The 26,365-nt window shown below is 44.1% G+C and overlaps 1 protein-coding gene across 1 annotated transcript in view; it reads left to right on the top strand.

Moving 5' to 3' along the window:
- The first annotated feature begins 7,533 nt into the window (after window positions 1-7,533).
- LOC132389028 (gastrula zinc finger protein XlCGF57.1-like) overlaps window positions 7,534-26,365 on the top strand; it is a 38,443-nt gene continuing 19,611 nt past the window's right edge. The window contains exons 1-4 of the mRNA XM_059961440.1: window positions 7,534-7,718; window positions 9,075-9,242; window positions 17,706-17,820; window positions 19,040-20,402. Coding sequence (XP_059817423.1) covers window positions 19,447-20,402 — 956 coding nt within the window. The 5' untranslated portion in view covers window positions 7,534-7,718; window positions 9,075-9,242; window positions 17,706-17,820; window positions 19,040-19,446. The remainder of the gene's footprint in view (window positions 7,719-9,074; window positions 9,243-17,705; window positions 17,821-19,039; window positions 20,403-26,365) is intronic.

Here is a 26,365-nt window from a genome sequence, read left to right on the forward strand (position 1 = left end):
TGTGGAGGGAGATTCATTCTGTGTCTGACCGTGGGTGTGGTGATGGGTCGGTGAGGAGGAAGATTCACACTGTGTCTGACCCCGGGGAGTGTGTGATGAGACGGTGTGGAAAGAGGTACATTCTGTGTCTGAACCCGGGAGGGGTGATGGGACAGTGAGGAGGGAGATTCACACAGTGTCTGACCCCGGGGAGAGTGTCATGGGTCGTTGTGGAGGGAGATTCATTCTGTGACTGACCCCAGGTGGGGTGATCTGTCGGTGAGGAAGGCGATTCACTCTGTGTCTGACCCCGAGAAGGTGTGATTAGACGGTGTGGAGGGAGATTCACACTGTGTCTGATCCCGGGGTGTGTGTGATGGGACGGTGTGGTGGGAGCTTCAATCTGTGTCTGACCACGAGAGGGTGTGATGGGACAGTGAGGAGGAAGATTCACACTGTGTCTGACCCTGTGAGTGTGTGATGGAACGTTGAGGAGGGAGATTCACTCTGTGTCTGACCCCGAGAAGGTGTGATTAGACGGTGTGGAGGGAGATTCACACTGTGTCTGATCCCGGGGTGTGTGTGATGGGACGGTGTGGTGGGAGCTTCATACTGTGTCTGACCCCGGGGAGTGTGTGATGGGACGGTGTGGAGGGAGCTTCAATCTGTGTCTGACCACGAGAGGGTGTGATGGGACAGTGAGGAGGAAGATTCACACTGTGTCTGACCCCGTGAGTGTGTGATGGAACGTTGAGGAGGGAGATTCACTCTGTGTCTGACCCTGAGACTGTGTGATTAGATGGTGTGGAGGGAGATTCTCACTGTGACTGAACCAGGGTGTGTGTGATGGGACGATGTGGAGGAAGCTTCATTCTGTGTCTGACTCCGGGTTTGTGTGATGGGACAGTGAGGAGGGAGATTCACTCTTTGTCTGACACCGGGTGTGTGTGATGGGACGGTGACGATGGAGCTTCACTCTGTGTCTGACGCCCTGAGTGTGTGATGGGACTTTGTGGAGGGAGCTTCATTCTGTGTCTGACCCAGGTAGAGCTGATGCGACGGTGTGGAGGGAGATTCATTCTGCGTCTGACCGTGGGTGGGGTGATGGGTCGGTGAGGAGGGAGTTTCACACTTTGTCTGACCCCGGGGAGTGTGTGATAATAGACAATAGACAATAGACGCAGAAGTAGACCATTCGGCCCCTCGAGTCTGCACCGCCATTCTGAGATCATGGCTGATCATTCACTATCAATACCCTGTCCCTGCCTTGTCCCCTTATCCCTTGATTCCCCTATCCATCATATATCTATCCAGCTCCTTCTTGAAAGCATCCAGAAAATTGGCCTCCACTGTCTTCCGAGGCAATGCATTCCACACCTCCACAACTCTCTGGGAGAAGAAGCTCTTCCTCAACTCTGTTTTAAATAACTGACCTCTTATTCTCAATCCATGCCCTCTGGTACTGGACTCTCCCAACATCTGGAACATATTTCCTGCCTCAATCCTATCAAATCCTTTAATTCTCTTAAACGTTTCAATCAGATCCTCTCTCAATCTCCTCAATTCCAGCGTGTACAAGCCCAATCTCTCCAATCTCTCTGCATAAGACAGCCCTGCCATCCCAGGAATCAACCTAGTGAATCTACGCTGCACTTCCTCAACTGCCAGAATATCCTTCCTTAAACCTGGAGACCAAAACTGTACACAATATTCCAGGTGTGGTCTCACCAGGGCCCTGTACAAATGCAAAAGGACATCCTTGCTCTTGTATGCAATTCCCCTTGTAACAAAGGCCATTTGCCCTCTTCACTGCCTGTTGCACTTGCTCATTCACCTTCATTGACTGGTGAACTAGGACTCCTAGGTCTCTTTGCATTTCTCCCTTACCTAACTCTACACCGTTCAGACAATACTCTGCCCTCTTGGTCCTGCTTCCAAAGTGGATAACTTCACATTTATTCACATTGAATGACATCTGCTAAGTATCTGCCCACTCACTCAGCCTATCCAAGTCTCCCTGTATTCTCCTAACGTCCTCTTCGCATGTCACACTGCCACCCAGTTTAGTATCGTCAGCAAGCTTGCTGATATAGTTTTCAATGCCCTCATCTAAATCGTTGACATAAATCGTAAAGAGCTGTGGTCCCAATACAGAGCCCTGTGGTACCCTGCTAGTCACTCGAGCCAGTCCGAGAAACACTCATTCACTGCTACCCTTTGCTTTCTATCTGCCAACCAGTTTTCTATCCATGTTGAAACCCTGCCCCCAATGCCATGAGCTCTGATTTTACACACCAATCTCCTATGTGGCACCTTATTGAATGTCTTCTGAAAATCTAGGTACACAACATCCACTGGCTTACCCTCGTCTAACATCCTTGTTACACCCTCAAAAAACTGCAACAGATTAGTCAAGCATGAGTTGCCCTTGGTAAATCCATGCTGGCTCGGCCTAATCCTATTTCTGCCATCTAGATGTGCCACTGTTTCGTCCTTAATAATGGACTCAAGCATCTTCCCCACGACTGACGTTAGGCTAACAGGGCGATAGTTCTCCGTTTTCTCCGTCCCTCCCATCTTGAAAAGTGGGACAACATTAGCCACTCTCCAATCTTCAGGAACTGATCCTGAAATTAAGGAACATTGGAAAATGATTACCAATGCATCCGCAATTTCCTGAGCCACCTCTTTTAGAACCCTCGGATGCAGACCATCTGGACCCGGGGATTTATTAGCCTTCGGTCCTACCAGTCTACTCATCACAGTTTCTTTCCTAATGTCAATCTGTCTCAATTCCTCTGATATCTTATGACCCTGGCCCATCCATACATCTGGGAGATTGCTTGTGTCCTCCCTGGTGAAGAGAGATCTAAAGTACGCATTAAATTCTGTTGCCATTTCCCTGTTTCCCATAACAATTTCTCCCAATTCATTCTTCAAGGGGCCAACATTGTTCTTAACTATCTTCTTTCTCTTCACATAGCTAAAAAAGCTTTTGCTATCCCCTTGTATATTTCTGGCTAGACTGAGCTCATACCTGATTTTTTCTCTCCGTATTGCTTTTTTAGTTAAGATCTGCTGTTCCTTAAAACTTTCCCAATCATCTGTATTCCCACTCATCTTAGCCCTGTCATACTTCTTTTTCTTTAATGCTATACAATCTCTGACTTCCTTTGTCAACCACTGTGGCCCCTTCCCCCTCTTTGAATCCTTCCTTCTCATTGGAATGAACTGCTTTTGCATCTTTTGTATTATGCCCAAGAATATCTGCCACTGCTGATCCACTGTCTTTCCTGCCAGGGCATCCGCCCATTTAACTTTGGCCAGCTCTTCCCTCATGGCTCCGTAGTCCCCTTTATTTAATTGCAACACTGACACCTCTGATCTGCCCTTATCCCTCGCAAATTGTAGATAAAAACTTATCATGTTATGATCACTACTTCCTAATGGCTCCTTTACTTCAAGATCACTTATCAATTCCTGTTCATTACACGTCACCAAGTCCAAAATAGCCTCGTTCCTGGTTGGCTCAAGCACAAGCTGTTCCACAAATACATCCCTTAGACACTCCACAAACTCCCTATCCTGGGGTCCAGCACCTACCTGATTCTCCCAGTTCACCTGCATGTTGAAATCTCCCATAACGACTGCATTACCTTTAGCACATGCCAATGTTAACTCCCTAATCAACTTGTACCCAATATAAACGCTACTGTTTGGGGGCCTGTACACAACACCCATTAGGGTCTTTTTTACCCTTACTGTTCCTCAGCTCAATCCACACAGACTCTATTTCCCCTGTTCCCAAGTCACCTCTTGCTGAATCTCATTCCTCACCAACGGGGCCACCCCACCCCCTCTTCCCATATTTCTGTCTCTACGATAGCACGTATACCCTGGTACACTCAATTCCCAGGCCTGATCCCCTTGCAGCCATGTCTCCGTTATCCCAACAATATCTTAGTTCCCCATTTCATCTGAGCTTCAAGCTCATCTGTCTTATTTCTGACACTACGCACATTCAAGTATAGAATTCTTAGCCCATTCCTCCTCTCTTTGCTTAAAACACTGTCTACCGTGCCTAACCCAGCTCCTTGAACTTCCATCGGGCTAATTGCACCCTGAATTTTGATGACCTTCTCAAGATCACCCAAACCTTCTACACGTTTAACCCCATGCTCCTTCTGACCAACCCTCTGGATCAGGATCCCTGCCCCCTGCACAACTAGTTTAACCCCCCACCCCCCGCCCCCGAGCAGCACTGGCAAACATTCCTGCAAGAATGTTAGTACCCCTCCCGTTCAGATGTAGACCGTCCCTTCGAAACAGATCCCAATGTCCCTGGAACAAAGAACAATTATCCAAAAACCTGAACCCTTCCTTCCTGCACCATGCTCTCAGCCTCGTATTAATGTGCATAATCATTCTATTCTTCGCCTCACTCGCACGTGGAACAGGTAGCAATCCCGAGATTGTCACCCTGGAGGTCCTGCCTTTCAGCTTCACTCCTAACTCCCTGAACTCTCTAAGCAGGACCCCCTCACTCACCTTACCTACATCGTTGGTCCCTACATGGACCCCTACATCTGGGTTCATGCCCTCGTTCTCAAGAATAGCCTGCACCCGATCTGAGATGTCCCGGACCCTGGCACCAGGGAGACAACATACCATCCGAGACTCCTGATCTGCCCCACAAAATCTCCTATCTGCCCCCCTGACTATGGAATCCCCTAAAACTATCGTTCTCTTCTCTTCCCTCCTCGCCTTTCTAGTTGAGGGTTCAACCTCTGTGCCAGAGGCAGGACCACTACAACTCATTCCTGGTAGGTCATCCCCATCAACAGTATCCAGTACGGTATACTTATTGTTAATGGGAATGGCCGCAGGGGTGCTCTGCTCTCTCTGCCTGCTCCCCCTGCCTCTCAGGACCGTCACCCATCTGCCTACTTCTTGTTTTTTTTTGGTGTGACTACCTGCTTTAAAATACATTTTAATCTATTGAAGTTCTGAATCATTTTACAGCTGTAGAAAATTATGGACCAATAAAAAAGATTCGAAAAATGACAAATGAAAATTACAAAACAATCTCTGTAACAAAGCATTATGGCTGCAGAGAAAGTGCAGTGTAGATAGACATATGGTGCAGGGTCACGTCGAGTTACATTGTGGGGCTGAGTCCATTTTATCATCCATTCGGCTTATAACTGCAGACAGGAAACCGTCCTTGAGCCGGGTGGTTCGCGCTTTAAGGCTTTTGTATCTCTTCCCCGATGGGGGAGCGGGTTTGCAGCGAGAATGTCCAGGTTTGAAGATCTTTGAGTACATGGACTGCCTTTCCGAGGCAGCGGAAGTGTAGGAAGAGTCCATGGAGGGGAGGCTTGTTTCTCTGATGTTCTCTGCTCTCCAAAGTTCTCTGAAGTTCGCTGCAGTCATGGGCAGAGCAGTAGCCACACGAAGGCGTGAAGTATCGACAAGAAGCTCAGAGACCTCGGCCTTCACCCTGCCTTGTGTAGCTGGATCCTGGACTTGCTGTCAGATCGACGGCAGGTGGTAAGAGTGGACTCCCTCACCTCTGTCTCTCTGACCCTCAGCACACATACCCCACAGGATTGTCTCCTTGCCCCCTCCCTTACTCTCTGTGCACCCATGACTTGAGTTGCCACCCGCAGCTCCAATCTGCTAATTAAATTTGCTGACTACACTACACTGACTGGCCTAATCTCAAATAATAACGAGGCAGCCGACAGAGAAGAAGTCATCACCCGACACAGTGGTGTCAAGAAAACAATCTCTCCCTCATTGTGACAAAAACCCAGGAGCTGGTTGTGGATTACAGGATGAATGGAGACAGGGACCAAATTCAACATTTCCAAGACTGTTATTGACACAAAATGTACATTTTACTATTGATCATGACACAATGTATTTTATATAACGTTAATGACATGAAACATTTTTACAAATTGTTACTGACGGAAAATCGGATAATTTGTGTTCCGTGTATAATCTGAATGTACTTGCCTGTGATGCTGCCACAAGTCAGTGTTTCTCTGTCCCTGTACCTTCCCGTACTTGTACACTTGGCAATAAATTCAACTGGACCTGAGAAATCTCAGTGAGATTTGATTAGTGATGATCATCTTGGCAGCTCGGTAGGTCGAATGTATGAGACAGTACACTGCAAAACCCTGAACAGTGTTGATGATCAGAGGGATCTTAGACTCCAAGTTTATCGCTCCCTGAAAGAGACTACACAGATTGATCGGGTGGTTAAGAAGGCAAATGGCGTGGTTGTCTTTATTAGTTGAATCATTCAGTTCAAAAGTCGGGAAGTTGTGTTGCGGCTGTTCCGAGCCTGCGGTCGTACTGTGACTGTTTCTTTAAGAGCCCCGGCGTGAGGAGGCGGGGCTATGACGTCAGTCACAGGCTAAGCGCTGACTGTGGACAGAACCATAAGAGAGAGAGCGATCTGCAGACAGGCAGTCGGCCAGTCTAAAGAGAGAGAGAGAGACTGGAAAAGCTGATGGCTTCAGTTAGTCGCAGCTGAGGCTTGGAATTCTCCTATGCCCACAAGAGTGGGTTGATCATCGGTACACGGAACCACAACGAATGTTTGTGGCTGTCACTTCGTATAATCCAGAGGAGTGGATTTTGGAATATCTTGTGTTAACCCCTGCCAGGGTATGTTGTGTGGTAACCCGTGGAAGACGGTATTCCTGTGACAGGTCACTTTCGCTAATAACTCGTATATGGACGGATTCAACGGATAAGAAATTCGACGGGGATTGTTTTGAAGTAACGGCCTTTTTTCTACGTTTCACCCTGGATTATCAATATCTCTGCCCTATCATTTATTCCGTGGATTACTGAATTTTCCTACTTTACCATCTCAAGACTCTGGGCTTTGTTCCCTCAGGCTCGATAGTCTGGGAATTACATTTACACACATATACACTTAACACTGTTAACTTTCCTTTATTTCGTTAAATTACTATATTATAAGTAGATAATAATAAACAGCGTGTCTTAACCATCAAAACCAGACTCCAGTGTGAACTCTATTGCTGCTGGTTCGTTTCTAAAACGTTGCAGCTCGTAACACAGTTTTATGAAACTAGTTAGACCACATCTGGAGTGTGTCATACATTTCTGGTCGCCCCCATTCTCGGAAGGATGTTGGGGCTTTGGACAGGGCGGGGACGAGGTTTACCAGGACACTGCCTGGATTAGAGGGCATGAGCTATAACGAGAGGTTGGACAAACTTGTGTTGTTTTCTCCAGAGCGGCGCAGTCTGGGGTGAGACTGGATGGACGTTTACAAGATTACGAGAGGAATAGATAGAGTGGACAGACGATATATTTTTCCTGGGGGTTGAAATGTCTAATACATTTAAGGTGAGAGGAGATGTGAGCGGCAAGTTTGCTTCTTTCCACAGACTAATGAGTAGCTGGAGTCTCTGCCAGCGGGAGGGGTGGGGGGGGGAGGTGTCGCCAATCCTGACACGTGATCCCGTTTGCCCCTCCCATTTAACTGCAGATGGGCAGCATCTGCGCGTCTGTTACCGAGGCCCCGCCTCCCGATGATGTAACAATCTCTCCGCGCATGTTCACAGTCTCCGGGTGGACGGTGTTATCCTCTCCGCTCAGAGCTGAAGTGGGTCGGCGGTGTGTTCGGGAAAGACCTTCGTCTCTTGCGTCGGGATCACTGTCTGCGGGCCGAAGATATCACTTTCCCATCGGTGAGTATTGAGACCGATCCCGAGCGGGGAGATCCGATGTTGGCCGTGAGCCCCGAACTGAGGGCCAGGAATTCATTTGTTTCCCCAACTATCTCAGCTCGTCAGAAATGTGTCGACTTCACTTAATCTGCATTGAACGATCCAAACCAGGAGCCCAGGCTGTCTGTTTCCGCAGAATTGAAATGGAAGACCCGCCGACAGGTCACGTGAGGCTGTGTGTAGATGCCAGATCACGTGGTGTGATTTTTGCCACTGAGTCCCATAACTTCCCCGAACTCGTCTCTCTTCCTGAGGCTCCTCGCGTTTGTCCTGGAGCTTTATGGCTGTTGTGACTTCTCCCGGACTGGGGTGGGTGAGAAAGAAGAACGTCCGAGGTTGTGGGGATCTTTGATTTCACTGCCTGCTTTACCGATGGACTGGGAAGTCTCGGGGGGAGAATGGTTTGAGCCTCAGCTCCAAGCAGTAGAGCTGAGCCACACGTTACTACTGTAAGTTTATGGTCCATCGACGGCGGTCGGTCCAGTATAGACAAGACAGGATCTGTAATACAAATTTCCTGAAATGGCCCTGTTTTAACCTGGAAATGGAGTGATAGTATAACAGTAAAGGAAACACAACTTTTCCTTGTAAATTATCCTGGAACCAGTTTGTCTGTTATTCCTGGAAATGTGTCCGGTGCAGTTCTTGCTAATGAGGTTCACATGAATAATCTCAGGAATGATCGGTGTTATGTATGAGGAGCATTTGATGGTTCTGGACCTGTGCTCGATGGAGTTCAGAGGGACGGTGGGAGTGGTGGAGGGATGCATGGTTAAGTAAACCTACCGAATGCTGAAAAGTCTGGATATAGTGGACATGGAGAGGAGGTTTCCATTAGACAGCACAGTCTCAGAATAAAGATGCTTCCTTTAAAACTGAGATAAAAAAAAATTTTGGCTAAAAGATGTCTGATATGTGGAATTTGTTACCACAGAATTTGTTTGAGGCTGCCATTTGTGTATATTTGTGACAGATTAATATATTGATTATTGCTGAGTAGCTTCAGGGTTACAGGAGGAAGACAGGGATATGGTGTTGGAATAAAAATCAGCCATGGTTGAATGGTGGGACAGACCAGATGGATTGAATCACCTAATTCTGTTCCTGTGTCTTATGTCTTACCATGACTGAATGATGGCTCCTTCTTATCCCATATTGTCTATTTCATGTGAGGGACAATAAAAGATTGTTCACTGAGACCATTATATTTGCCTTCAATGTTTAAATTTCAGTGAGTTTTGATTCTAGTAACATTAAGCAGATATGATTGGTCCTCCTTTTCATTGTTAATGTGCTTCATTATCTTTCATGTTAAAGTTAGACCTGCAGTGAGACATTTATTGGAAGAAAAGCACACAACTGGAAGCAGAGCGCGACTGAAGTCGAGGGAACAGCAGCAAGTGAACCAGCCCGAGGATTGAGAGCACCGACTGGAGAGAACCCATCTGACTCGGAGATTCCAGTGATTCAGTCAGGAGAAAGTTGGTGAGTCTCATTTACTCAAACACTGGTCCTTTAGACAATACATACCTGTGCAAAGGAAAGTACAAAATAGTTGGGAGTGAAACAGAATGTGCCCAGAAAAACCAGTTATGCCAGTACCAGTCAGACCCAGTTGTGAAGAAGCCCACTGAACCAATATTACCTTTAAACCTTTTGCCCTTCACCCTTAACCCATGTCCTCTGGGTTTTTTTCTCCCCTAGCCTCAGTGGAAAAAGCCTGCTTGCATTCACTCTATCTATACCCATCCTAATTTTATACACCTCTATCAAATCACCCCTCATTCTCCTACGCTCCAGGGAATAAAGTCCTAACCTATTCAACCTTTCTCTGTAACTCAGTTTCTCAAGTCCCAGCAACACCCTTGTAAATCTTCTCTGCACTCTTTCGACCTTATTAATATTCTTCCTGTAATTTGGTGACCGAAACTGCACACAATACTCCAAATTCCGCCTCACTAATGCAATATACAACCTCACCATTACATTCCAACTCATATACTCAGTACTTTGATTTATAAAGGCCAATGTACCAAAAGCTCTCTTTACTACCCTATCTACATGTGATGCCACTTTTAGGGAATTTTGTATCAGTATTCCTAGATCCCTCTGTTCTAGTGCACTCCTCAGTGCCCTGCCATTTATCTTGTATGTTCTACCGTGGTTTTTCCTTCCAAAGTGCAATACCTCACACTTGTCTGTATTAAACTCTATCTGCCATTTTTCCAACTGGTTCAGATCCCTCTGCAAGCTTTGAAAACCTTCCTCACTGTGCACTACACCTCCAATCTTTGTATCATCAACAAATTTGCTGATCCAATTTACCAAATTATTATCCAGATCATTGATATAGATGACAAATAACAATAGACCCAGCACTGATCCTTGTGCTTCACCAGATTCCAGAAGGTTCACCAGATTGATTCCTGGGATGGCAGGACTTTCATATGAAGAAAGACTGGGTCGACTAGGCTTATACTCACTGGAATTTAGAAGATTAAGGGGGGATCTTATTGAAACATATAAAATTCTAAAGGGATTGGACAGGCTAGATGCAGGAAGATTGTTTCCAATGTTGGAGGAGTCCAGAACGAGGGGTCACAGTTTAAGGATAAAGGGGAAGACTTTTAGGACCGAGATGAGGAAAAACTTCTTCACACAGAGAGTGGAGAATCCGTGGAATTCTCTGCCACAGGAAACAGTTGAGGCCAGTTCATTGGCTATATTTAAGAGGGTGTTAGATATGGCCCTTGTGGCTAAAGGCATCAGGGGTATGGAGAGAAAGCAGGTACAGGGTTCTGAGTTGGATGATCAGCCATGATCATACTGAATGGCGGTGTAGGCTCGAAGGGCCAAATGGCCTACTCCTGCACCTTTTTTGTATGTTTCTATGTGTGGAAAATTAGAATCTCCCACAATCACAACCTTGTGCTTGCTACAAATACCTGCTATCTCCTTACAAATTTGCTCCTCCAATTCTCGCTCCCAATTAGGTGGTTTACAATACGCCCCTATACGTGTTACTATACCTTTCCCAATCCTCAGTTCCACCCAAATAGGGTCCCTAACTGAGCCCTGTAATCTATCCTGTCAAAGCACCGCTGTAATATTTTCTCGGACAAGCATTGCAATACCTCCGCCTCTTGCCCCTCCGATTCTATCACACCGGAAGCAACGAAATCCAGGGATATTTAGTTGCCAATCACAGCCCTCCTGCAACCCTGTTTCACTAATGGATACAACATCATATTTCCAGTTATCATTCCATGCTCTAAGCTCATCCACCTTTCTTACAATGCTCATGGCATTAAAATAGGTGCATTCCAGAAACTTTCCACCTCTTTCTCTCTGTTTCTCCTAAAGCAACTTTATTATCTCTTTTTTTTCCTTCTCCCCTACATCTTCGGTCTGAGCGCTCCTACATCAGGGAGGAAGTTCAAATCATCTCTGTGTTAAAAGTTTCGCCATCACAGTGACTGAAGGCAGCTGCAGGTTCATGAGGGACTGTTACTGTCAGATTCTGCAGTTCTTGCGGCTGCTCATCGCACCCAGGACTGAACCCTGGTCACTGAGCATTGGAGGAGTCTGTTCTGCTGATGTTAGCCTTAAACTAGGCAGAAGTTTTACATTGTGGATCTGTGAATGATAAATCAATTCTGAATCATTTATCCCGTGTCTCAGGTATTTACTGTCTCTATCACCCTCACTATGTAAGGCCACTCAGTCCATCTGGTTCCTGTCCATGTTTCTGTTCCATATCAGTTTATCAAAATCTATCTCTGCCATTTCCCTCTCAACCTCCCTATGATGACAGGTTGCAACTAGTCACCTCTCCGTGTGATAAGAGATTTCCCTTGAATTTCATAGAATTATAGAAATCTACAGAGCATTATAGACGCGTTGGCCCATAATGTTGTGCCGACCATGTAACTTACTCTAGAAACTGTCCAGAATTACCCTACCGCATAGCCACCTATTTTCCTGAGCTCCATCTAAGAGTCCCTTAAAAGATCCTATTGTATCTGCCTCTACCACCGTTGCTGGCAGTGCATTCCAAACACACACCACTTTGTTTAAAAAACTTAGCTCTGACATCTCCTCTGTACCAACGCTCAAGCAATTTAAACCTATGCCCCTCGTGTTAGCCGTTCCAGCCCTGAGAAAAAGCCTTTGGCTATCCACACGTGAAATGCCTGTCGTCATCAAATACACCTCCATGAATTTCCTGCATGATTTTCTCCATGCTGAAGAACTGTGGTTTTAACGTTCTTCAGAACTCCAGACTGAGGTGGTTAACTCCTTTTTCCCTGCTCTTTTGAACGTTTTGGGTCATTTTCACTAATTTCAAAGGACTGTGCCTCAGACAGTTGGGTTGTTGCAACGCGCCTCTAAACTCTGACAGCACATCAGCAAGTTCACACTCTGGAGAGGCCGTTCACCTGCTCAGACTGTGGGAAGGGATTCACGTTGTCATCTCACCTATTGAGACATCAGTTAGTACACACTGGTGAGAGGCCATTCACCTGCTCTGAATGTGGGAAGGGATTCGCTTTGTCATCTCACCTATTGAGACATCAGTTAGTACACACAGGTGAGAGGCCATTCACCTGCTCAGACTGTGGGAAAGGATTCACTTCATCATCTCAACTTAAGGTACATCAGTGAGTTCACACCGGGGAGAGGCCATTCACCTGCTCAGACTGTGGGAAAGGATTCACTCAGTCATCCCACCTGCGAGCACACTACTCAGTTCACACCGGGGAGACTCTAGACACAAATAAATCAGTTCTATTTTAAACTCTGTCTCTGGTACTTAGTGAATTTATAACACACGTAGTGCTCAGTAGAGAGTCAACTCAGGCTGCCTGGACTTTGCTGAGATTCAATTCCACAACAGTCCTTTTAAATCATCCCCTGTTATTCACCTCTCACTCTCCCTGTGGTGATGGGTTCCAAACAGTCACTACTCTGTGGGTGAAGAGGTTTCCCTTGAATTTCCAGCAGACTGAAGAAGTTGAGCTGACTGCAGTTCTACCTGAGATGTTCTTCGCCCTTCAAATCTCTGGATGAGGAAGAGTGACATTGGTAGTTAACCTCCGTAATCACGACTCATTTCCATCTTATGGGTCATTTCTCCTGATAACAAAGGGTTGTTGAAAACACCAGTGTTCTTTAAAGACTGGAAGTAGAATCGGAAACCATCAGTTGGATGTTCAAAGAATCATGGTCAGAAACCAGAGGCAGGTCTGCACACGGTAGAGTTTGGGGCTCTGGAAGATGGTTGGGGTAAGAATGTATCGTGAGAAGGGAATCAGCAGCAGGGAGAGGAACTGCATAACAGAGTAGGAACATTTCAAAGCTGATTGACAGAAAATAATTGGGTTGTCTGACTGATGACAGAAACAATACCTGTGGTGAGGTGCTCCATTGGTCGAGGGAGATCTGGGTGTTGGGAATGGTTATATCTTTTGAGGGAGTTAGTCCTGCTTGTTTATCCTGTAGTATAATTTCTGGATGGTTATTATATAACCACATAACAATTACAGCACGGAAACAGGCCTTCTCGGCCCTTCTCGTCCGTGCTGAAACCTTACTCTCACCTAATCCCACCGAACTGCACTCACCCCATAAAAAATATCGAACCTGCTTCTACCACTTTTACTAGAAGCTCCTCCACACAGCTACCACTCTCTGAGTAAAGAAGTTCCCACTCATGTTACCCCTAAACTTTTTCCCCCTAACTCTCAACTCATGTCCTTTTGTTTGCATCTCCCCTACTCTCAATGGAAAAAGCCTATCCACGTCAACTCAATCTATCCCCATCATAATTTTAAATTCCTCTATCGAGTCCCCCCTGAACCTTCTACACTCCAAAGAATAAAGACCTAACTTGTTCAACCTTTACCTATAACTTAGGTGTTGAAACCCAGGTAACATTCTAGAAAATTTTCTCCGTACTCTCTCAATTATATTGACATCTTTCTTATAATTTGGTGAACAGAACTGCACACAATACTCCAAATTCAGCCTGAACAATGCCTTGTATAATTTTAACATTACATCCCAACTCCTATACTCAGTGCTCTGATTTATAAAGGCCAGCATACCAAAAGCTTTCTTTACAACCCTATCCACATGAGATGCCACCTTCAGGGGACTATTCACCATTATTCTATTATCTATGTCCCATAGATCACTCTGTCTACTGCATTCTTCAATGCCCTACCATTTACCATGTAAGTCCTATTTTAGTCCAAAATGTAGCTCCTCACACTTATTAGCATTAACCTCCATCTGCGATCTTTCTGTCCACTCTTCTAACTGGCTTAAATCTCTCTGCAAGCTTTGCAAACCTACTTCATTATCCACAATGCCACCTATCTTAGTATTATCTGCATACTTTCCAATCCAATGTACCGCTCCATCATCCAGATCATTAATGTATATGACAAACAACATTGGACCCAGTACTAATCCCTGAGGCACACCGCTAGTCACCGGCCTCTAGCCTGACAAACAGTTATCCACCACTACTCTCTGGCATCTCCCACCCAGCCACTGTTGAATCCATTTTACTACTTCAATATTAATACCTGACGATTGAACCTTTGTAACTATCCTTCCATGTGGAATCTTGTCAAAGGCCTTACTGAAGTCCATATAGACAACATCCACTGCTTTACCCTCATCAACTTTCCTAGTAACCACTTCAAAAAGTTCAATACGGTTTGTCAAACATGATCTTCCACGCACAAATCCATGTTGACTGTTCCTAATCAAACCCTGTCTAATCAGATAATTATATACCATATCCAAGAATATTTTCCATTAATTTATCCATCACTGATGTCAAACTTACAGGCCCATCATTGCTAGGTTTACTGTGAGACCCCTTTTTAAACAATGGAACATGAGCAATTTGCCAATCTTCTGGCACCATCCATGTTTTTAATGATATTTGAAATATTTCCGACAGAGCTCCTGCTGTTTCTACACTAAATTCCCTCAAGGTTCTAGAGAATATCCTGTCAGGAACCGGAGGGTTGTCCACTTTTATATTCCTTAAAAGCTCCTTACTTCCTTTTCTTTAATCATCAGAGTTTCCGTATCTACCCTACTTGTTTCTCTTACCTTACATAATTCAATATCCTTCTCCTTTGTGAATACCAATGAAAATAATTTTTCAAAATCTCCCCCATAGCTGTCCACTCTGATTCTCTAAGGGACCAATTTTATCCCTCACTATCGTTTTGCTATTAATATAACTGTAGAAACCCTTTGGATTCATTTTCACCTTACTTGCCAAAGCAACCTCATATCCTCTTTTAGCTTTTCTAATTACTTTCTTAAGATTCTTTTTACATTCTTTATATTCCTCGAGCACCTCATTTGCTCCATGCTGCCTATATTTATTATAGATCTCTTTTTCCGAACCATGTTTCCAATATCTCTTGAAACCATGGCTCTCTAGAACTTTTAACCTTTCCTTTCAACCTAATAGGAACATAAAGATCCTGTACCCTCAAAATTTCACCTTTAAATGAACTCCATTTCTTTGTTGTATCCTTCCCATAAACAAATTGTCCCAATCCACTCCTAAATCTTTTCACATTTCATCAAAGTCAGCCTTTCTCCAATCAAAAATCTCAACCCTGGGTCCAGTCCTATCCTTTTCCATAATTATATTGAATCTAATGGTATTGTGATCACTGGACCCGAAGTGCTCCCCAACACATACCTCTGTCACCTGACCTATCTCTTTCCCAGCAGGAGATCCAACACTGCCATTTCTCTAATTGGTACCTCCATGTATTGCTGCAAAAACCTATCCTGCACACATTTTACAAACTCCAAACCATCCATCCCTTTTACAGAATGGACTTCCAGTCTGTGTGTGGAAAATTAAAATCTGCCACAATCACAACCTTGTGCTTACTACAAATATCTGCTATCTCCTTACAAATTTGCTCCTCCAATTCTCGCTCCCCATTATGTGGTCTATAATACACTCTTATAAGTGTTACTACACCTTTCCCATTCCTCAATTCCACCCAAGTAGTCTCCCTAGACGAGCCCTCTAATCTGTCCTGTCAAAACACCAATGTAATATTTTCTCGGACAAGCAATGCAATGCCTCATCCTCTTGCCCCTCCGATTCTATCACACCTTAAACAATGAAATCTAGGAATATTTAGTTGCCAATCACACCTGTCCTGCAACCATGTTTCACTAATAGCTACAACATCATATTTCCATGTCTCAATCCATGCTCTAACCTCATCCACCTATCTAACAATGCTCCTAGCATTAAAATAGATGCATTTAAGAATCTCTCCACCTCTTCCTCTCTGTTTATCCCTAATGGTGCACGCAACTTTATTACCTTTTTGTTTTCCTTCTCCCCTACATCTTCGGTCTGAACCCTCCTACATCAGGGAGGAAGTTCAAATCACCTCTGTGTTAAAAGTTTAACCATCACAGTAACTGAAGGCAGCTGCAGGTTCATGAGGAACTGTTACTGTCTAATTCTGCAGTTTTTGCGGCTGCTCATCGCACCCAGGACTGAACCCTGGTCACTGAGCATTGGAGGAGTCTGTTCTGCTGATGTTAGTGTTAAACTAGACTGGTGTTTAATACTGTGGATCTGTGAAAGATAAAACAGTTTTGTATCAAATCCCATGTCTCAGGTACTTACTGTTTGTACCACACTCACAATGTACACTGGAAAGGCCACTCGGCCCATCTGGTTCATGCCCATGTTTCTGTTCCATATCCGTATATCAAAATCTACCCCTGCCGTTCCCCTCTCACTCTCCTTGAGATGACAGGTTGCAACTAGTCACCACTCTGTGGGATAGGAGATTTCCCTTGAATTTCATAGAATCATCGAAATCTATTTTCCTAAGCTCCATGTACCTTTCTGAGAGTCTCTTAAAAGACCCTATTGTATCTGCCTCTACCACTGTCAGTGCATTCCACACACACACCACTACCACTCTTTGCTTAAAAAAATCTTTGCTCTGATATCTCCTCTGCAACTACTTCCAGGCAGCTTAAACCTATTTCCCCTCGTGTTAGCCATTTCTGCACTGGGAAAAAGCCTCTGGCTATCCACACGACCAATGCCTCTCATCATCTTATACACCTGAATGATTTTCTCCAGTCTGAGTAAGATGATGAGCTCACTGTGGTTTTGACATTCTCGCCCCTCCCCATCCCCTACCCCTCTCCCCCTCCCCGTCTTTCCCTCCCCCTCCCTTCCCCCTCCTCCTTTGTGTTTTACGTCAAAGACCCTTCTCACTCAGGCACTTAAAGCGACACTCGCAGTAAACGAACCTGCAGTTTCGTAACACAATGCACCTCCAAAGTCTGACACCAGACAAGTGAGTGAATCTTCGATGGTGCAGAGTCAAAAACCAAAGATTTGCCAGATTGAGTCAGGCTTTGGGGCTGCAAAGAGAGATGGGGTCTAGAGTTTACGAGGAGGAGGAATCAGACCAGCAGGATGTGGCTACACAAGAAAGATTAGAAGCATTTGGAAACTGGTTGATCGAAAAAAAAAGGTGGTTAATTTCTGCAAAATACTGGTGGAAATCAACAGTCAGGCAGCAATTGTGAAGAGGCATGAAAAGACAACGTTTAGACCGAGCCTCTTCAGCACGCCTAGACTGTGTACTCCGCTGCTTAGTTGCTGCTTGAACTGCAGAGTTCCTCCAGCATTTTGTGTGTATGTATCTCTGTATTCCCAGCAACTGCAGAATCTCCTGTGTTTTATAACCGCATTTTACTTTGGCATTAGATGCGCGTTGATATTGAGTATATTGCTTATGGGAGCTGCTTTCTGCGTTAAAACAGCTACAGATTTTTCGATACACACGAAAAAAAATAAGGTATGGACCTTGAACCGGTGCCTGCACAAATTTTTAATGGCACTCTGATTACCCATAGGGCCATGAGTTAAAAATTTCGCTGTCGATGAAATGCGCAGGCGTCAGGCTGAGGACATCCCCAAGTATCACGTATGCACGCAGCACACTGAAGGCATTGAAAATGTCGGATGTAGGTAAGAGCGATTGTCCGTGATTTTATCTTAAACACTGGCTTCAGGATAATTCCTGTGAAATCCAGACATCATAGTCCGCAATCCCGGGTCAGTCCTGCTCTCTTCCCTCTCTCTCAGCCCCACGATCCGTACACGGTCCCAGGGGAGCTTCCGGCTGATGAGGGAATGGGAACCGATGGATCTCTCAGACAGAGCTGAGCTCCAGCTATCTAAATGCAAGGATTAGGAACTCGGAGGAAGGGCACAAAATCTTTTACATCACCAGTTGAGAAAATCACTTTTGTTCTACCTCCAATCACAAAGAAGAGGAAATCTGCAGATGCTGGAAATCCCAAGCAACACACACAAAATGCCAGAGGAACTCAGCATTGGTACTCAATCCAGTCAATGCCAAACAAACATTTAAACTGTCTAATGCAACTACCTGCACTGGGACCATCGCCCTCCATACCCCTACTGTCCAGGCTCCCATCCAAACTTCTTTTAAATGGTGAAACCGAGCTCATATTCACCACTTGTCCTGGCATCTCACTGCACGCTCTCACGACCATTTCAGTAAAGAGCTTTTCCAAATGTTCCCATTAAATTTTCACTTCCCCGCTTACCCATGACCTATGGTTGTCATCACACCCATCCTCAGTGGAAAAAGCTGCTTACCTGTACCCTATCTATACTGTCATAATGTTGTCTATTCCCAACAAATCCTCAAAGAAATGTATAATATCTTTGTTTATGTTTAGAGCCTTTTTCAGATGTATAAGATGATGAGGGACACTGATCGTGTGGATAGCTAGAGGTTTTTACCCCAGGGCTGAAATGGCTAATGTGAAGGGGTATAGTTTCAAGGTGCTTGAAAGTTGATATGGAGGGGATGTCAGGGGTAACTTTATTTACACTGAGAGTTGTGGGTGCATGGAACGGATTGCAGGCTACTTGTGTGAGATTGTTTCAGTTACTGTGGGGGAGGAACCCATGCAGCTCAGGAGGAACAGGGAATAATACCAATTGAGAGAGTCAGACTGAGCCAGGTCACAGATTGGAGACGGCAGAAATGCCCCATTCTTATAGAGACAGGAAAAGCGTCAGGAGATGATTTCTGTCTCCAACTTGGGTTGAACTTCACTGTAACAGTGTGATGCCAGGTCACACCTTGACAACTCAAGCGATCTCATTAGAAATGTCCTACACCCATTGATGGATTTTGTAAATCTTTTTACAGGTTAAAAATGACAAGGAATTTGCCTAAGGGAATCTCGAACACAACACGCCAGTTTTGCTGTCTCTGTCCAGATATTTAAGAACAGGAGCAAGGGATTCAGCCGATCATCCTTCCTGCTCAGACTGTCGAGAGGGATTCACTTGATCATCTGACCAATTGGCATGCCCATTAGTTTACATGGGGGGAGCCCATTCATCTGCTCAGACGGTGGGAATGGATTCACTCAGTCATCTCAACTGAAGGTACATCAGCAAGTTCACACTGGGACAAGGCCATTCACCTGTCCTGTGAGTGAGCAGGGATTCAGTGGGTCTTCCCACCTGTGGACACACCAGTCAGATCACATTGGGCAAAGACTGGTCATCTGAAGAATTTGTGGGGAAGCATTCACTCTGTCATCTGACCTAATGGCTCAACAGCGAGTTCACACTCGGGAGCGGCCGTTCACCTGCTCAGACTGTGGGAAAGGATTCACTCAGTCATCTCAGTTACTGAGACACCAGTCAGTTCACACTGGGGACAGGCCATTCAACTGCTCGCTCTGCAGGAAGGGATTCCCTTCCGCATATAAGTTACTGAGACACCAGTCAGTTCACACTGGGGAGAGGCCATTCACCTGCTCAGACTGTGGGAAGGGATTCACTTCATCATATCAGCTACTGAGACACCAGTCAGTTCACACCGGAGAGTGGCCGTTCACCTGCTCAGACTGTGGGAAGCGATTCACTGAATTATCTCGACTGAAGATACATCAGCGAGTTCACACTGGAGAGAGGCCGTTCACCTGCTCAGATTGTGGGAAGGGATTCGCACAGTCATCTCAACTGAAGGTACATCAGCGAGTTCACACTGGGGAAAGGCCGTTCACCTGCTCGGACTGTGGGAAGGGATTCACTTCATCATCTCTACTGAAGGTACATCAGCGAGTTCACACTGGGGAGAAGCCATTCACCTGCTTGGACTGTGGCAAGGCATTCACTTCATCAGCTCACTTACTGAGACACCAGCAGCGAGTTCACACTGGGGAGAAGCCATTCACCTGCTCAATCTGTTGGAAAGGATTCACTTCGTCATATAAGTTACTGAAACACCGGTCAGTTCACACCAGAGAGTGGCCGTTCACCTGCTCAGACTGCGGGAAGGGATTCACCGAATTACCTCAACTGAAGGTACATCAGCGAGTTCACACCAGAGAGAGGCCATTCACCTGCTCAAAATGTGGGAAGGGATTCGCTCAGTCATCTCAACTGAAGGTACATCAGCGAGTTCACACTGGAGAGAAGCCGTTCACCTGCTCAGACTATGGGAAAGGTTTTACTCAGTTATCTCAACTGAAGGCACACCAGAGCGTTCACACCGGAGAGTGGCCAATCACCTGCTCGGACTGCGGGAAGGGATTCGCTTCGTCATCCCATCTGAAGATACATCAGCGAGTTCACACTGGAGAGAAGCCGTTCACCTGCTCAGACTGTGGGAAGGGTTTCTCTTCGTCATCCCACCTGAAGGTACATCAGCGAGTTCACACTGGAGAGAGGCCATTCACCTGCTCAAACTGTGGGAAAGGATTCACTCAGTCATCCATCCTAAAGGCACACCAGCGACTTCACACTGGGTAGAGACTGATCTGCTCGGACTTTGGAAAAAGATTCTCTCAGCCAAATCAACCAGTGTGCATCATTGAGTTCACACTGGGGAGAGGCCATTCACCGGCTGTGAATGTAGGAAGCGATTCACTCCATCATCTAATCTTATGTAGCTCTCAGTTCTTCTGGCAGCTTAACAGAGGGGGTTATAGCCCCCCCCCCCCCAGTCCAGTTTGGCCAAACTGAAGAATCTCGTTTGGGTGGATACTGTGCGATGTGTCCCCTGTGTAATGTGTCCCTGGGGTTTATACTTTCTGTGGACTGTCTCTTTAAAATGCAAAGAGAACCGAGACTGACGTTGGACACGCTGTTGGATTTCTGCAGAAGTGCTGGGTTGCTATGATGACCAGCTAATGTTTATGTTCTGTGTGGTTAAGCAAGGTCAGAATGATCCTTTACCGACACAGAACAAGCAAGCGACTTCTTACAGAGAGAGGGGGCGGAGCTACGTGATGGACAGCTGGTGTTCAGCACAACGGTATTTAAACACACGTAACTGCTTTACTCGCAGGACACGCAGACGCTCAAAGGCTAGTGATGAAAGTTTCTGCTGGTTGGACTTTCTTGTACCCACAAGGGTGGGATTTGAGGATTGATAAAGAAGAATCGATCTGTGGCTGTTAGTGCGTGTAAGAGCGACCCTGTGGGATCTACCGGAGAGTCTAACCCTTACCTGGGTTGGTAGACTTTCTCGTGAAGAAGGTGCTCTTGAGTTGGTCACGTCTGGCTAACTTGGAAGATTTGATGGGCATTGAAAAAGGTCGACAACACCTGTTTACTTGGATTACATCTCCCTCACCCTCGCCCTCTCCTTCCCTCCCTCCCTCCCCCTCCAATCTTGTGAACTAAATTGAATCTACCACATCATCGTAAGACTGGCGGTGAAGACCCGAGGGGCCGAATGGTCTACTTCTGCACCTATTTCCTATTGTCTATTGACTATATCGTTTACCACCTAGGTTTTGGATTTTATATACAGGTGGCTCCCGTTTTTCGGACGTTTGCTTTACAACAGCTCATTGTTATGAAAGACCTACGTTAGTACCTGTTTTTTCTAACCAAAGAGGATTTTCGCTTTTACGATAAAGATGATGCCTGCTTTATATGTGAGTTTACCCCGAGAAAGGCTACCGTGACCGTGAAGCCTTGTGCGGCAGTTGTGTACGCATGCGTGCACGTGCCGATTTTTTTTTTCTCTCCAAATCAATTTCAGTTCACTATCTTCTGGATTTTCAGTGAAACTACACCGTACATACAATATTTCTACTTTATATAGTGTGTATACTTATCATTCCTACTTTTACTATAGGTTAGTGTTATTTTAGGTTTTATGTGCTATTTGGTATGATTTGGTGGGTTATTCTTTGGGCCTGGGAACATCCACAATCTTTTCCCATTTAAATTAATGGTGATTGCTTCTTCGCTTCATGACATTTCGGCTTACAAATGGTTTCATAGGAACGCTCTAGCTTTAGATACAGGGGGAAACCTGTATTTACACCTATGCATAACATTGCTAACCCTTGGATTATCTGGTTTAAGTTCACTATTATTAGTAGTTACCACTAAAATAGTGTTTGTTCACTGCAAAACCCTACTCCCAAGTGTGTTCAATTGTTGCTGGTAGTTTTATAGGTTTGCGTCTGTGCGACACCTGAAGTAACAAATGGTACATGATATGTGATTACACTATTAACATTTATAATTCTTACTTTGAATAAAGGGTCAGTAAAGAAAACAAAAAAAAAGAAAAAGGGCCCACTCAATCCATTCACGTCTTCTCATCTCTCCCCAGCAAAAGACCCTGAAAATCTCTTTTCCAGACTCACAAGAAAGAACATTTCTGTCATTGGATAGCCTCGCACTCCAAAACCCTGTCATCTCTAGTTGTAACCTATACATTGCTGCTGCAGAGAAACCATTACCTCAGCAGTGAAACATTACAGAGAGGCCATTACATCAGCAATTGAATCCTTACAGTGTGTTACACTTGTGACACACTACCGGGTTCAAACTGGGGAGAAAGTTTCAATGAGCTGCATGCTGGATATTAGTCTATCACCGTTGCTGAATGCAATTTTGGGAGTGACTGTCGGTGCTGAACTCTGCAATTATTGCTGCTGCTCACCACACCCAGTTCTGCACCATGGTCACTGGGCATTGGAGGAGTTTTTTCTGCTGCACATTCACCTTTAATGGAACTGCAGTTTAATATTCTGGATCTGAGACAAATAAACCAGTTCTATTTTAAACTCTGTCTTCCACCTACTAAATCTGCCTCAGCTATTCAATCGTTTCTCTCTAATTATGATATCTCTGATATATGGTGTTTCCTTCATCCTACTGAGAGAGATTATTCTTTTTTTTCACATGTTCACCATACCTTTACTAGAATTGACTACTTCTTACTCGACAATCAACTCATTCCATTTGTCTATTCTTGTGATTATCAGAGTATACTGATTTCTGACCATGCCCCAATTACTCTGTCCTTAAATTTTCCTGGCCTTCCTCAGAGGAATAAACACTGGCGGTTTGATAAGACTTTACTATTGGATGATGATTTTCTAAAATTTATCAAAGATCAGATAACCTTTTATTTTAACACCAATACATCACCTGAAGTGTCATCCCAGATTGTCTGGGATGCCATGAAAGCGTATCTGAGGGGTCAAATAATCTCCTATACAGCAATTCTTAATAGAAAGTCCTGTGCAGATTGATTAGACCTCATTAATCAGATTAAAGAGTTGAATCAACTCCATGCGCAAACTAAGAATCTTGAACTATACAAGAAACGTGTAGAACTTCAAACTAAATTTAATCTTCTGTCCACTCAATCTGTCGAACGCCAACTTCTTGAAAGTAAGAGTGGTTTTTATATTCATGGTGACAAATCTGGTAAATTTCTAGCCAATCAGCTGAGGCATTCCAAAGCCAAGCAACATATTACAAAGATCCGGAAGGAGAATGGAGACCTTACATCGGATCACTTAGAAATCAATGACGCATTTAAAAAATTCTATTCTCGACTTTATTCCTCTGAATCATTAAATGACAATATCTCTATCAATCATTTTTTAAATAATCTGAATATTCCTTCACTTTCATCCGATTTTAAAGCCAAACTTAATGCACCTATATCATTAGAAGAAATATCTTCTGCAATTTCTGCATTGTCCTCAGGGAAATCTCCAGGACCTGATGGGTTCCCCATAGAATTTTATAAATCATTCTCTTCACTTCTCTCCCCTCAGTTACTTTCAGTATTATCTGACTCATTTAACTACAGCAAATTGCCACCCTCTTTCAATGAGGCTTCTATTATTCTTTTATTTAGAAAGGTTAAAGACACAACAGAGTGTTCCTCGTATAGGCCGATTTCATTGCTTAATGTTGATGTTAAAATCTTGGCCAAAGTTTTGGCATAGATTAGAAACTTATTCCCTCTATTGTTTCTGATGATCAAACTGGTTTTATTAAAAACCGTCTTCCTTTTTTTTTAACATTCGGCGTTTATTTAACATTTTATATTCACCTCCAACTGGGATTCCTGAATGTGTTATTTCCCTTGATGCGGAGAAAGCATTTGATCGTATAGAGTGGAACTACCATTTTGCAGTTTTAGAAAAAATTTGACTTCGGTCAAAGTTTTATCTCTTGGATCAAATTGCTGTATTTGTGTCCGACTGCCTCTGTTTTAACTAAATCTCAGAAATCCCAGTTATTTAACCTCAAACGTGGCACCCGTCAGGGATGGATGCCCTTTAAGTCCCTTTCTCTTTGATTTGGCTATAGAACCTTTGGCGATAGCTTTTCGAAATTGTCCTGAACTGACCGGGATTTGGAGATGGGGTGTTGAGCATAAAGTTTCTATTTATGTTGATGACTTATTACTTTTTCTTTCAAATCGGTCTACATCCTTACCTCCAATGTTTTCACTTCTTGACCAGTTTAGCCAGTTCTCTGGATATAAACTTAATTTACATAAGAGCGAACTTTCCCCAATTAATAAAAAAGCACAAGAATTAACATTTCGTGATCTCCCCTTTAAAGTAGTCCACGATCAATTTACTTATCTTGGGATTATATTCACAAGGAAGTTTAAAGATCTCTTTCGTGAAAATTTTGCCAATCTTTCATATACTATAAAACAGAGTCTGTTACATTGGTCACCTCTATCTATGCCTTTGGTAGGTCGTATTAATGTTGTTAAAATGTATGTTCTCCCTAAACTTTTATATTTATTTCAATCAATCCCAATTTTTATTCCTAAATTCTTATTTGATTCCTTAGACTCTGTTATTTTGTCATATCTGTGGAAGAATAAGCGCTCTAGAATTAACAAAGTTTATCTCCAAAAATCTAAAGAAGATGGTGGCATGGCTTTACCTAACTTTTGTTTATATTATTGGGCAGCCAATATATGTTGTGCTACCTTCTGGTCTTTTTTCCATGGCCAACCCGAGTGCCCTAAATAGGTGGCAATGGAGTTGAGCTCCACTAAAGAATTATCTATCTCTGCACTTCTCGGCACCGTACTCCCTAGTAGTTTGTCCAGATTAATAGTTAATCCTCTTGTCAGACACACTTTGCGTATATGGGCTCAGTTTAGGAAACTTTATGGGTTCCATGGTATTTCCTTTTCTAGCCCTATCTTACATAATCACCTTTTTTTTTACCTACTGCATATGACTCAGCCTTCCATGATTGGTATAGGAAGGGCATTAGACATTTTGAAGATTTTTTTATTGATAATCGCTTTGCCTCTTTTCAACAGCTCTCTGCTAAGTTTAATCTGCCTAATGCTCATTTTTTTAGATATCTCCAAATTAGACACTTTATTACTCCTTTAATCCCTAACTTCCCTGAAATGCCTGAGAAAAATGTTATGGACTTATTTCTTTCTATTAATCCACTTGGTAAAGTTTTAATATCATTTATTCGTGATAAATTAGCAGCCCTACGACGTGCCCTTGTGGATAAACTTAAAATGGCATGGGAGGATGATTTAAATACCTCTTTATCCGATGAGACTTGGAACTCGATTCTCAAATCGGTTAACCCAACCTCGCTGTGTGCTCGCCATTGCCTTTTATAGTTTAAGATTGTTCATAGAGCCCATATGTCTAAATCCAAATGATCTCGGTTTTACTGTAACATCAGTCCGCTTTGTGATAAATGCAAAAGGGGCGAGGCCTCTCTCATTCATATGTAATGGCTTTGTCCTAGCTTGGAGAAATTTTGGAAAGATGTCTTCATAACATTATCGTATATTCAGAATCACCACCTAGAACCTAACCCTTTAATTGCTTTGTTTGGTTTCGGGGGTGAGACAGATTTACGTCTGAGTTTGACTCAGTGTCGAATATTATCTTTTGCCTCTCTCCTGGCTAGGCGTTTAATCTTCCTTAGATGGAGAGATGTTGCCCCGCCCACACATGCTCAATGGCTTAACGATATCATGGCCTGCTTAGACCTTGAAAAAAATCATTATTCAGTCCTTAATTCGGATTTAAAGTTCCATAAGGTCTGGGGACCTTTTATTGAGTACTTTCATAACCTTCCTCTTGACTAAGGTTTTTTTTTTTCGGTCCCTTGCTTTCAGCTCCTTTTTTTTGGTAGTAGGCATTAATACCTTCTATTGCTAAGTGTATTCACAGTTCGGGGGTTTGATTGTCCT

This window comes from Hypanus sabinus, unplaced genomic scaffold, assembly GCF_030144855.1.
Source record: "Hypanus sabinus isolate sHypSab1 unplaced genomic scaffold, sHypSab1.hap1 scaffold_464, whole genome shotgun sequence".
In the NCBI taxonomy this organism is placed as follows: domain Eukaryota; kingdom Metazoa; phylum Chordata; class Chondrichthyes; order Myliobatiformes; family Dasyatidae; genus Hypanus; species Hypanus sabinus.